The sequence below is a fragment of the Pholcus phalangioides genome, unplaced genomic scaffold (genome assembly GCF_987345545.1).
Source record: "Pholcus phalangioides strain wild (caught in Gottingen) unplaced genomic scaffold, Ppha-v1.0 ptg000022l_1, whole genome shotgun sequence".
NCBI lineage: Eukaryota > Metazoa > Arthropoda > Arachnida > Araneae > Pholcidae > Pholcus > Pholcus phalangioides.
The window spans coordinates 3708200-3722864 of NW_028301615.1; the positions used below are offsets into that span (position 1 = coordinate 3708200).

The 14665-nt window shown below is 35.5% G+C and overlaps 1 protein-coding gene across 1 annotated transcript in view; it reads left to right on the forward strand.

Moving 5' to 3' along the window:
• Positions 1-14665, forward strand: part of LOC149069363 (hydroxyacyl-coenzyme A dehydrogenase, mitochondrial-like) — a 40941-nt gene that overhangs the window by 17608 nt on the left and 8668 nt on the right. Inside the window, exons 5-6 of the mRNA XM_089249386.1 lie at positions 13272-13398; positions 13964-14053. Coding sequence (XP_089105512.1) covers positions 13272-13398; positions 13964-14053 — 217 coding nt within the window. The remainder of the gene's footprint in view (positions 1-13271; positions 13399-13963; positions 14054-14665) is intronic.

Here is a 14665-nt window from a genome sequence, read left to right on the forward strand (position 1 = left end):
TCAATAAGGACAGAGAAGCAGCATAAAATAAAGCATTTTATTGTGTTTCACAAATTTTCCACATGACCTTGTGGAGGACTAATCAGGCTGGAATCTCAGCCGAAGAAACGGTGTGACGAATGAAACGAACATTAATGCTGTGGTGCATGGCAAAGTCCTTTTTACTTTTTCCTTGCCTAGCTCCGGGGATTTTCGTGCTACAGGTGCCATTCCAACGCTATTTAGTGTTTTTCAGTATGGAGATCGCATTCCAATACAAAAAACTTGGTGTTGCCATTTGATATTTTCGAAATTTTCTCACTGTAACCATAACTGTTAGAGTGACACTGTTGTTTTCCATATCATTCTTGAGCGCATACCTCAAAATACCTTATGCCAAAATTTCATTCAGTTTCTGTGAATGGTATGATAGTTAGGGGCCCATATGTCGGGATATTTTTTTTATAATCACCCCGTACAATGCTTAGTTCTAGAGGGCTACAGAAATACGAAGCAGCCTTTCGGTTTATAGCATTATTATCTGAAACAACTCCTATAACTAAAAACCCAATAGTTTCAAGACCAACAATTATTTTGTTTAACATATTATATAATACAGCAGCAGATATCGTTTTCACCGGCAGAATGTGTATTACATCTTTATAATTAGACTCAATACTCTGAATCATGAAAGCAAAAGTTGAAGATGCAGCTTTTTCATTATTATATACCATTCCTAAATACTCCTACCTTTATAGTCTAAATATGATTTTTTGTGGATTTCATCCATCAATTAGTAAAACATGCTTATCTTTACCACCAATCAATGCAAATTTTTCTTTTGCTTAAGCCAAAAAATTTTCATCATTCTGTTCAATTTTAGGATTTACATCATACATAGAACATAGCTTTGTCAGGGTAGATGAATGTGGCAAAATAATATAGTTACTGCTGCGTAAGAATTTGTACGCATGTGGAGATGTGGAAAATAATAGGTAACACATAAAATGAAAAAATTTCTACTGTACCTGTAATGGTTTTTGTGACAAATTATCAATTTCAATTGCTCAGAAATAAATTGAATCATTTCTGTATTTACATTCTGCTCAATTAAATATTGTTTGAGTGTTCGAAACATATCACAGATTGACTGAACAAGTGCTGAAGCATTTTGGCACATTTCATTGATGGAGTTTTTAACATCGCACAGAAACTTATGCAACATATTCACATCAGTTAGCTTTGTAGGTAATGCACACTGATCAACGCTGGTCAGTTTGCAATCTTTATGAAAAGCAGTAACCATCAAATTTTCATCCACAACAACTGAGGAAAGTATTATCGGAATTGGTTCTGCTTGGATGTGAATGAAAATTATATTTTCTTCCTTCACAAGAACATCCCAATCCTTAGGAACAGGACAGTTTTTCAAGCAGTCTTTCAGTTCATTTAAAGAACTATAGGAAAATCTTTTATTGTAGAGCTCTTCTTCTGCTTTGCTTTTCTCTATCGCAGCAGCGATTTGCTCACTTTCAATTCAAGCTTTTTTTTCCAATGGACTTTCCCTGCTGGTAGAAGGTGTGGACAAATACAAGGGACATCCATGAAAAACACGGAGAACTGGACCATCTCTGGGCGGAGGTTGAGGAAGGCTAGCAACAAGGTAATTTCCCGTCTTTTCATCATAATACGACACTTTCCTTTCAATATCCTCTTCGATAAAATGCAGCTCGCAAACCTGAAAAGAATTTGGTATTCAAATTTTGGCTTTATCTATACAAACATAATTGAGTGAGAAACAAAAAATCCTGCAGAGAACTAGTAACTGTAACAAGTGACATTTAATGCATGTAATAAATTATCTATAGTTATATTATTTAAAAATTAATACTATCATAATGAATATTTTTTTACAGTACAACAAATTTGTATTTTATTAAAAATTTACCATATCTTTAATGTTATTCGAAGAAATCTGACTACCAAGAAATAATTTCTGAAGCAAATTAAGGAAAAATTTAATTTTAACTTTGGAATAAGAATTTGTGAAATATTGTGAATTGTAAAAGCTATAAATATCAGTTCTAACAATGTTTTTAAGGATGTATGAAAAGATGAAAATCATGCAACTAACTAATACAAAATTTCAAAGAGGCTCTCTGTCCTCAGGCCTATACGTTTGAATAGAGCAACTTTATGATGTATAAATACCACCCAAAACTGTACTTACTCTGGAACTTGAGGTTGGTTCGAAATCCTTCCACGGTATGGCTTTGATCCATTTCCTTTTCAGATTCTCTTCTTTTCAAAACCGGAATACTGAAACCTTAGGCCCAGTTTCATAATTGCCCTTGCAGTTGGTAACACAACACTTGAAAGGCATGTTGTTATTCTGCATGAAATGGAAAGATTGAAAAAAAATTAAATTTCGCATTTTAAATTAGAAATTATGAAATGTTGTGAATCTTAAAATGTATGAACAATTTATTTTCATTGCAAGTCATGGCTTACAGCAGAGGTTCTTAACCTGAACTGTGTGAAAGAATTTCCAGAGGCAGGATAGAAGTGTATAAAACTTCAATAGAAATTAAAAGCATAGTAACTATTCATAAAAGTATCATGAATAGGTAATGATGTAGCCATGAAAAATTTAGATATATGCTTGTATATAATATCCAAATTTTTATAATGTAAAATATTCATAAAATTTTTATAGAACTTATATATATTTATTATATTATTTCATTTATTTTTCATTATATATATATCATAGACTTTATTTTATATTTTATGGATGTATATTATTTATTATAGGCCTATATACAGGCCCATCATTTGGGGGAATCAGAGTGGGGCGCTTGCCTCCCCTTGGCTTTGAAAAATACACATGTATATATACAAATATATATATATTCATTGAGTACATGTTCTTTGCACCCCCCCCCCCCCCCCCCCGTAAAAAGTTGAAATGACAGTTTTGCCTATATATGATTTATTTTGTTACTTCAAAAAAATTTTATGTTGTGAAAATGTTTTGTTTCAAGTCATTCAAAATAATCCAGCAATATTTTTAATTTCTACGAATTAAAGAATTAGAAATATTTGATATTCAAGAAATATGGGAATCTATTTTTAGATGAGATGAATTCATAAATACTTTAGGTTCTAAAAGAAAATTATTTTTTAATGTTAAATGCATTCTTTTTTTTGAAAGTTTTAAAAAATATTAAGTATTAGAGATATTTGAAGCTTTGTACTGTCACAGGATAGCATATATAATCAAAAATGTGTATAAGTAAATTTGAAATAAATCTATGGTTAAATCATATTTTTAACGATATTTCTACCAGACTTTACTTTTTCACCACGTTAAAAGGCAGGAAACTCCTCAAGGTAGGCCTATTGCAAGTAGTACAGTACTTACAAAAACAAGTAACCAAGTAACCACGCGAGTCCGTCACTATGACCACTCAACCACCACAGCGCCACATTGATACACTGCATTCACCGCCAGGAAAATTCACTGACCAGCCACCAGGAAAATTCACAGATCAGCAATTCACATCTAGGAAAATTCACTGACAACATGGATGAGTGAACGGGTGGGCTGCAAATGAATGTTCGAGAGAGCTACTGATTCTGTGTGGATGAGTGAAGGAGCAAGTGAATAAGCACTGAGCAGTGGCGGATCCAGGGGGGGGCGATAGGGGCGATCGCCCCCCCCAAGAGCCTTTAAACAATAGGTGAAGGGGCGATCGCCCCTCCCAAGAGCCTTCAAGCAAACATAACTCCAGTTACCTCACTTTTTTTCTTTATTAATCCTTAAATTTTTTAATTAATTTCCTTTTTTTCTCAAAGTTCCTTTCCCTAAAATTTGTTCCCCAAGTTCCACCTTGAGATTTCTTCTGCTGGTAAGGTAAAAAAAATAAAGAAGTCATAGCCGGAGGAGGGTCAATTGTATTCCCACCAAGGTTCTACAGGGATTCAATGCGATTCGGCTGCCTAGCGCCTAAGGGCTCGTGTAGAGAGGCAAAAAAATGTACACCCTTCAGTTTTCTTGGTAATGCGCAATAAAGCACAAGCCATCCAATAAGATGAATCATCGTTTTCTAGCCTTTGTTATCTCTTTTTTTTAAATTCAGTCCTGAAACACGCAAGCTTGACGAAGATCAAAAAATGGAAATATCTTCGAAAAAAACTGTTTTTGGTAAGTAAAAATTTTAAAATTTTTAAATAAATGGGTGTTAAGAAAATTAATTCTATTACTTTTGTAGCACATCTGGGGTTTTCCCAGAGAATGAAGCTGCATTCGCTTACGGATTCACTGATAATGACATTAACGGGGGGTTCCCCACAGTGAGGCTAACAGGGCTCAGGACGATTCTCATCATTTTTTGATTTTCACTCCACAAATTCACTATAGTGGGGCCTAAAAGTATGAAAAATCTCAGCAAAGCCCCCCCCCCCCTCCTCGAAAACGTAGCTCTCACTATATGAAAATGTATGTCTATATGTAAATATATCTATGAAAATATAGGCCTCGGCCCCATCTAATAATTAAAGCCTTTGTAATTTGAAATAAGTACCTGGATTAAACATTATAAGTGGATCGCACGTATAATGCTTTTCCAAAAACCGCCATAAAATCGTTTTAAGCGGAAAAACGCTTTAAAGCGTTTTTCCGCTTGCAACGTCTCTATAGTCTGAGCATTAGTTGAAGATGGAACCACGAAAATGAATCATGAATCGCACTAAGCGGGAAAAGGTTCTAAGAGCAGTGCCGCAACCAGATGCTTGGTCAGCATCTTGGTGTCCCTTGTAATGTTAAAGGGCAGGTAAAAGGTTGAAATTCACGCCCCCCCCCCTCCGGTCCAGTGCCCGGGGCACCAAACCTACCTCTTCTTCCCATGTTTCGGCCTTGAGGAACGTTATAAGTGGAATCTACTATATAAAATTGATTGTGTGGTGTCGGATGTTCTGCGGGAATTAAATTTAACCACCATCTTTTCAGACAAAACATCTGAAAATTAATATTGTGCACTTGATAATCATAATTAAATATTAATGAAAATCATTCCAATTTGCATGAAAGTAAGCTTTTGCTATTTAAAAAAACTGTTTTTGAATAGATTTTTGACAACCATATAGTCTGCACAAAATTGAATAAGAAATTTATTATTTTAAATCGCGCAATATTAGAATTTCATTAGGAAGTTTTTTTACTCTTAAATTTTTCTTAATTATGCAGACAAATTAGTACCCACATATTTTATTGAAATATGCGTCAATTATTTCTTGTTATCGAAAACAGTCTATACTTGTTTCAACTTTTCAATGCTATATTTTCATATTTAAAAATATTTTCATATTTTATCTTGACGTCCTATTCGAATAAGCAAGATTTACCATTTAGTATTTCGCGTATTTGTGTTTCCAAGATTTTATATTTCCTGATTAGTAATTCCCTGAAATTCGTGCTAAGGTGGTTCCAAATTAAAGTTTTCATCCTTTATGAGTTGTTTATTTGAAACCGAACCAGAGATTCAGGTTAGAAGATTGAGAGTAATTTTGATGTTCAGTCAGAAGCGCATTTATGGTCTCGCCGATTTGAAGGCTATTCAAATTTCACCGCCCTTCCACTCAAGTCTAATTTTCTCGACTACTCTATCCACGAATTTTCCATCCCATGTTATAGCCCCCTTCCCCCCACTCCTGCAAGTACACCTGTATTAAAGTCACTTTTTTAAAGGTCTGTCCCACGAGAGTTTGTTAGGGGACGCTGGATAAGATAATTAAAGTTAAAGAAAATAAAAGTTTTTGTCAGGATCCGCGGTCGTCTCGGGCTTCGGGGAAGCAATAATTTTTAAGGCTTTCAATACAAAGGCAGAGGAACGAGCGTCTTCCTTTGTGAATGACCGAACAAGCACGGTTTACTTCATGCCGGCTGTTATTTTTGCGGTTTATGTCCGACAAAGACTTTTATTAACTTTAATTATCTTACCCAGCGTCCCCTAGCAAACGCTCGTGGGACGGACCTTTTAGTCATTTACATGTTTGCACCCTGTTTTGGTCACACGTGTTTGACGCTGGTTTTGGTAATTGTTTCGTTACTTACACGCGCTCTAGACAATACCGTCTTAACGCATTCCCCGCGGGCGGGGGCCTTAAATGCAGAGGGGCCTCTGGTTTAAAATTTTAAAAGTAAACGTGTCTCGCCAGGTAGGGGGCTTAGAAAAATTACTTTTTCCGAGGGCCCCAGTATACGCTTCTGACGGCTGACTCTAGGCCACTCACTGAACTGGTCCCTCACTCTTTGTCACTCATTTGACCATTCACATTCTTACTCCCGCTCTAAGTCACGCTTTTGCTCATTCACGTGCTTGCAAACTCTCTAGGTCACTCACTGACACGGTCACTTGCTGTCTGGGAAGAGGTGGGTTTATTTGAGGGTTATAAAAATTTCACCGCCCTTCTCCCATTTTGCTAATTTTCTTGGCCACTCAATCCTCAAATTTGCCGACCTTCTGAACTTGCCGCCCTGGGCTGTAGCCCATTTAGTTCTCCTGTAAATAGGACATTGTCTTCAGTAACGGGGCATGAGGATGGTTAAAATCAGTGTTGCAAAAAAAAATTGAGGGGAAAAACTGAAAAATTACCAGCTAAAAAAAAAGACTGATGGAATTCAATTTTTCTAGAACAAATAGAGATATGAATTATTAGTACAGTAGACTCTCGCTAATCTGGCACATATCACACCAGGGTGTACTGGGTTAACGAAATCACCGAATTACTGCAGATTGATTGAAAAAGTCCATTTAAATAACAAACTTCTGCTCATAAACATGTGCGCACTATGTTTTCCTCTTCTATGCTCGGAGAAAAACACTGGATTACTGGAGGGATTATTGAAAGTCTGACTCTATACGTAGTAGGATGGGAAACTTTATTTGCAGACAAAAATGGGTTTCAGACGCAAAATATTTCCATAAATCGGGTATACAAAGCTGGAAATTTGTAATTTTTTTAATTTTATCGCCTCGTTTGAAAATTATAAGTGATAAATGAGGAAGTTAAAGGTATTATTTGTAAATACAGACATGTCATAAATGGGTGTTTTATTGTGTGTAGTACTTATTTTCATTTTAAGAAAGGATACAAGTTTGGTGTGCTATAAAATTGTTCACAGAAAGAAAAATTAATTGTCTAGAACGTGAGTAACTGAAAGAAGACTGCTTAATGTTCTCTACACCAATCGCCAAGTCCTCGAAGCGTATACGTGAACACGAAAAGTTACTGGAGTGAGTGTAGCTCGGCTTTGGATGCTTGAGTTTCCAGCAGCGGTTCCGAACCTTTTCAGTGCATACGCCAAGCAGATCATGAGTAAATACTAAACAAAGTATTGAGCGAAACAAGAGGGACCACCTTAGGGACCCCATGGATGGAAACAAAGTCCCTTTGGTCGGGTCCAGTGCCGAGTGGGGAGTACTGAGCTGATATGAATTAGTACGAGACAAGCAGAGCCAGTTGAGGGCCCCACATGGATCTGCCGGCAAATAGATAGAATTCTCTATCGAACGAGACAGACCCCAGAGGGCTCACCTGGAATCACTGATGTAAACAAAGCTCATTTGGCCGATCCCATCACCGGCATTCAAAATCTGAACAGGGAAAACATCTACCCTGTGCTGTACTGAAACCGAAACTGCCTTATCACGGACCCTACATATGAGAGGACAAAAGCTGCGCCGCATAGGTTCACCTTTTTATCTGAAGCCATGAAGTCATTTAAAGTTTGAGCGGTCACAAGAATTTTTCGCAAGCTCAGTGCGACCCGTTACGGGTAAGGGGGCTGTCAATGTGCGCGTAGTGCTACCTATTTATTTGATAACTACTTTGTTGTTGTGCGTAAAGTTCATGTTCCCAAGGGTGGAGCTGACAGGGCCGGCAACGATTCTCATCATTTTTTTTGTTTTTTTAAGCTATAAATTAACTATAAAGGGGCCCTTGAAAAGTCTGGTCTGGGGGCCCACTAGAGGCTTTAGCCTAGGGGCCCCGCTCTAGGATGTGGAGGCCACGGTCAGGGCTTTAGATAATTTTTTTTCCCTTCAAATGTTCAAGGATCGTCTCTATTAAACGAGGTTTCTTGTATCCGAGTTAGCTTAGAATTCATTTTCTCTGGTTGACCGAGATCCTTATTTTATTCATATTATTTTGCCTAATTGTTATCATAACGTCACAAAGAGAAACGTTTAATACTTTCACAGGGATAAAAAAAATTAAATTTAAAAGGAAAGTATCTCTCTACTTTGACTTGAAAAGCTGGGAAAAAGCATTTATCGAATACATTTGGATGAATTTTTATTTGTGCACATTGTTTTGTCCGGATAACTGTGAGCCTTAATTTTTAATTTTTATCAAGCGAAGGAGGAAGTAGTATTCTAGGAACATTTTAAAATACCAATTCTTCATACGCTTTTCATATTCTGCTCTCTTTTCATCTGCAAAGTTTTTATTTATTTGTGCAATTGCTCATGATACTGTTAATAAAAAAACATTTTTAACTGGTAATGTGCATCAGAATTCCTTACAATGTTTATAAATATAACACACATTATTCAGTCTGCACCTCAAACTTTTTTTTCGTACGGTATTTTTTGCGAGGGTAGCCGGCACAAACGTTCAAATTTATTATCAAAAACAGCTTATTCATTAATTGTAACACCAGTTGCTGCAAGCAAGTTTTTAAATAAGTATGTTGCATATTGAAAAAATATAATTTTTATAAATATAAATTTTAATTTAGATTTAATTTTTAACTGCCTTCATTTTTTAATTAATTTTTATTTTCAATTAAAATGTAATCGTAATTAATTTTAATCAATTAATTTTTTAAATGAAAATTAATTGAAAGTTTTAAATAATTTTAATTCTTAATTAATTTTTTATTAGTTTTTTTATTTCAAGTACGTTTGGCACCTGCGGACACTAGGTTGGGTCTCACCGATCGACATCTTCATTGTAAAAAATTGCCCCCCCCAACACATCACCCTGGATCCGCGCCTGGCACTGAGTGAGTGAATGGGCGAGTGGATGGCCGAGCAAGCTACTGAGTCCATGAGCGGGTGAGTGAGGGCGCAAGTGGGTGAGTGAGGAGTGATCGAACAAGCTACTGAGTCCATGAGGGGGCGAATGAGTGGGCAAGTGAACTGGTGAGTTCATGGGTGAATGAGTGGGAGAGCAAGCAAGCTACTGAGTCCATGAGCGAGCAAGTGAAATAGTGAGGGAATGAGTGAGCGAGGAACTCTTTAATTATAAATATGTAAGTAATGAAAATTATGTCGAAAATAATTAAGTACTGTATGTTTTGAATGAAAGTAACCAATTAAACATGTAATGAAACGTTTGTCGAAAATTATATTTCCTTTAACATTTCCCAAAAAAAGAGTACTATTTTTTTATTTTGTTTTTCAAAGATCGAGTTTTACAAGTCACTTTTTGAGAATGTTTTTGTCACCCAAGATGTTTTATGTGCAACAATTGAATGTTTTTGAATTCAAGCATGGCTTTAATCAATAAGAAGCTGAGGCTGTCTTTGTCCTATCGGGCTGATGGGAAAAATTAAATTTATCTTCATATTTACTTTATTCCAATAATTTTTTTCCCATCATCAGTAGTAGGACATACGCCATAGCAACAGAAAGGGCAAAGTGCTGCTTATACAGTGGAAATTAAAATTTCAAAATTTACTTGATCACAATTTACCATCTTGGTCGGTACCCCATAATGCATCTCGACAGAGATTGCAAAGTGTTTTGTATATGGTGAAACTAACATTTTCAATCTGATCCTGTCAGGATTTTAAACCTATTGGGATTTTGACCTGTCTGGAATATGCACACAGACTTGGTAGCTTACTTGCCCACCCGCTCGCTCCCTGACTCACTACCTTCGCTCACCCTCTCACAGACTCAGTAGCTCGCTCCCCCTCTCATAAACTTGCCCATTCACTCACCCACACACTCTCTCACTTACCTGCTCACAGACTCAGTAGCTTGCTCGCCCACTCATTTGCACACCCACTCGTTCATTTGCTCACTTGCACACTCACGGATTCAGTAGCTTGCTTAATCACTCGCTCCCTCACTCTCCCGTACACAGACTGAGTAGCTCATTTGTTCGCTCAACCACTCACCCACTCACTTGCTCACCCTCTCATGGACTCAATAGCTCGCTCTCCCACTCATTTGCCCACAAATTTGCCCATTCACTCACTCACTCACCGAGTCACTTGCTTGCTCACTTGTTCACTCACTCGCCCTATCCCTCGCGCTCCCTCGGACTCAGTAGCTCGCTCACTCACTCCGTCATTCAATATTTCACTCGCTCACAGACTTGGTAGTTTCATAACGAACTGTTGTCTGTGAATTGTTGGTCTGTGAATTTTCCATAAACCCACTGCATTATAACAGAATAGCAGTTAGAAACCAGTCTTGAATGGAATGAAAGACAGACCCCCATCACACCAATTAGTCCGTTACTCTTATTTTTACTCTTAAATCTGCATCTTTATTAAACAGAAAACTATCTAAAACAGAATATTATTTTTGTCTCTTGACATTGCGATAGAACATACAGGTTCCACTGTAATACAATCCATGGTCACAAAGGGGTCCAATATTGAAAATATACACATTTCATACCGTGCACCGCCCAGGCTCTATTGACAATTGTCAATCTTAGCCATTGTCCTGGATGAGGGCTGGGTAAAATTATACACAGCTGATTTAAACTACTACTATCTTTCATTGAACTCTTTTCTTAAAAGCATATGCCCATATTTAAAAACATACTGCTTTTTGACACAGTCTAAAGCGGGGGCTGAAAAGAGATAAAAAATATGGATATTGATTATAACTAAACAACAGCAATCCAAAATAAGAGCTTATATCACGAAAGAAACTAATTAATACTATATGGATGACTTTTATATAAAAGGAACAAAGCGCCATTAAATCAGAACTAAGAAAAAGCTATTTAAAGTTATCTTCAATTCAGTTATTTTTCAGTTTGGTAGTTGGCTCAAGTGCACACAGATGGCATCACAGCCTATGTGTCACTTGGTTCTATTTAGGTAAAAAATGCCACCTCTTTCAATAGTTCAGATGTTGGTATATCTCAAAAATGTTAAAAATGGCGCTTGGTTCCTTTTATATAAAAGCCATCTGTATATAATACACTGCCCATATCCATAAAGAAAAATTATGGTTGTCTTATCTAAGTGTGGACAGCTCAATTTATCCTAATGTTTATCATACTACTTTTTAAACGTCAATTCACAACCCCTCCCTCCCCCCCCCCCCCCTAGAGTTAAGCTATTCCATTTATGAACAACCCTATTAGAGAAAAACTCCCTGCGACATTACAACCTGGAATTGTCCCTTACTAAACAATACTGGTGTCCCCATGTCAAAGCAGTTGATTGACGGTGGTCCATCAACTCATGTTCCATCCTATCCATTCCTTTGACAATATTAAGCATTTTGACAATATATATCCGACACCTCCATTCTTCATAGCTCAAGTCTTGTGTGCCAACAAGAGCACGCCTAGCTCTTCTCTGCACCCCCCCCCCCCCCCAACCAAGTTTATGTCCCTCTGTAGGTATGGTCTCCAAAATTTTATGGCATACTCCAGTCCAGGAGAGATTAAGCATCAGAAAAGTAGAAAAATGACTTTAGAAGATTAATGACATTAATTTCCTCACTTAAATTGTTTTCTTAAATCATGTCAATCATTAACTGGATATGGCGTATATACACATCTATTAATATTTTTATAATTTACTAGCTATAATACCCGGCACTGTCTGGGTTTTCTTCAATGAGGCTGTTAGGAACACGTGATATCTCCCTCTTTCTTTGAGGGACATGCAAACCGTGTCTAAGTTAACCAATATGGCGACTTCCTGCGCAACTCATAAAATAAACAAATCTAGATTTAAAGAAACAGAGAAATTAATTTTTTTTCTTCTTTTTTTTTAAGGGGCGCTATGTATTTTGATTCTCCCCCCTCCCTCCCCCCGAACTTCAAGTTATCCATCAGCTTGTTTCAGCTTTGAAAATGCTTAATTAAAGCTGTGGAATTTTTTTGATGTACTTTTTACTGGCCCATAATTAATTTTAAAATATCCTAACCCACATGAATTGATGCAGTTGAATATCAAAAGACAATACGGAGACATTAATTTTCATGATTGAGAAGATATAAATAAAAAGTTGAAATCAATGTTATTGCATGGATATCCAACTCAAAAGTATAGGTCCGGCCAATTACTTCATATTTAATCTCCTGGGCTTCATATATCTCTAAGCGAACTCAATATTTCAGAAATCGAGAATTCAATACAATTTTTAAAATTACTGATGTGGCGGAAACCCCACCAAATTTCAGCATTTCTACAGTAAAATCGGCAATTTTAACACTGATTTCTATGAGTCTCACACTTTTCCTGACTCTCAAAGCGATGCTGATTATGATTATAACGTCTATTCAAAAATCCTCATTACTGAGAGTATTGAAAATGTGGCAAACCATTATATAAAGGAATAAACTATTATACATATACTAACAGGATTAAAGAAGTGGCAAACCATTGTAAAGGCATATGCATGTCTGAAACACATTGCTAGGGAACCAAAGTAAACATTCGGAAAGTGATTGTCGAGGCCCAAAAACCATTGTTGCCAGACAGTTTTTTGCCCATTTGGGGCACTTGCCCTGCTCTTATGAAATTTTAAAGTAGCCTATCGATCGAGTTGGGTCCCATTTGGTGTATATGCAAAATTTGGCGACGATGGATCTAAAATTGTAGATTTGTATAGAGAACATACACACACAGAAAATCAATTTTATATATATAGTGCAGTAATATGACCTATTCAATCGTCTTTTGCTACTGAAAGGTCTGTAAGGTGAGAATAATGTTAGCAGTAGTTTGCGTGTATTTTCATTCTTTTGTTCTGAGATTTTGGGTTGCTTTATTTGGTTATATTTGACATATATATTTTTATGGGCATCTTTGTTTAGCCACCTCTTTGGGCATTTTGTCTGTTTTGGCTTTTGTATTTGTATTGTACTTATTATCTAATGAGCACTAATTGAGATTTTGAAAGATGTGTGAAACAAGAAATTTTTAACTGAAAATTTTTTTTTTTTTTTTTAAAAAGATTTTTCTGAAAATATGCTTTGTAATAAAAATGTAGTGTGATCTTCATTTTTTTTTTTTTTTTCAGTTCTACCATATTTGTGAGCAATACGTCCTCATTAGGGATCACTGAAATTGCAGAAACAACTCAAAGAAAAGACAAATTTGGTGGCTTGCATTTTTTCAACCCAGTTCCTATGATGAAGCTAGTTGAAGTAAAGGATTCTCTCTCTCTTTTTAAATTTAAAATCACATGATTTTGTTTTGTTGATACAAGAGCTAGACATATCTCCAAAAATTTACATGCTCTACCTAAAATGTTTGAATCAGTATTTTATGTGCTAGCCATGGGTATTTGGTTGCAAAATATATATGCTGTTTAAAATTTTCACATGTCGGGCAATAGATTTATCCTGATTGATAACAGAGTTTACTCTCATATGGAATATACAAAGACCAATAATTATTATCACCACCTCAAATATGGTTTTTCTGCTTAGTTTTAATGTGATCATTTTGTATATTTGTAATTATGTTTTACAAAAGGTACCCCTAAAAATTGAGGCTACCTATTGGTACACACCAGAGTTTATTAAAATTAGCAGTTAACTTTGAATTAATTTTACACTCATTTCCTGAATAGCCCACTATATTCTGTTGACTCCCAATAACTTTTTTCGTAAGTAAGTTTGTGTTTGCCTGATATTTTAACTGAAGTTCAATTACATCAACATTTATAAAGTTATTACTTGATTTTCACAAAAGTTACTTATTCTTAAGGTTATCAGAACTTCTGACACAAGTGAAGACACTTATAAAAAGTTGATGGAATTTGGAAAACAGCTTGGAAAAGTGACCATTACTTGTAAGGTACATATCTTTGACACTCACTGTTATTTTTGAAGAATTTTGATGCTGTAAAAAGATATGGGATAGTCACTTGAAACTGGTAGGATATGTAAAGTTGAGCATTTTTTTGCAGAGTTGTAATGTGAATTTAATTTGTCATACTTTTCTTTCAAAATATTTCTAACGCTGTGTTCTAGTAAGGCAACACACAAATACAAGTTGCCAATTTTTATATTTCGATTCATTTTTATAGTCTAAATAACATTAAATTATAAATTAAAAAATGAGCGTCTGTATTTAGAAAATTCTTGAGAAATTGGCCTAAATTGTGTCTAGCAGTTTAAATCGAATATATTTCTTTGGTGCTGAACTTTTTTTTTCGTCACTTTTTATTTATATTCTTGTTTCTGACAAGTCACCACTCTATTTATAATAAGAGTTTTTCTATCTTACTTGGAACGTTATTATTTTAAAATCTATCTTAAAATAAAATATATATATATTCAATAAAAAATTTATATTTTTAGGATCTGTATACTTCTCCATATTTCATCTTTTTTATAATTTCAAATATTTTTATCAATAATTTATAGCAAAATGAAAATTTTCCTCAACTTTTTTCCCCCATTTGTA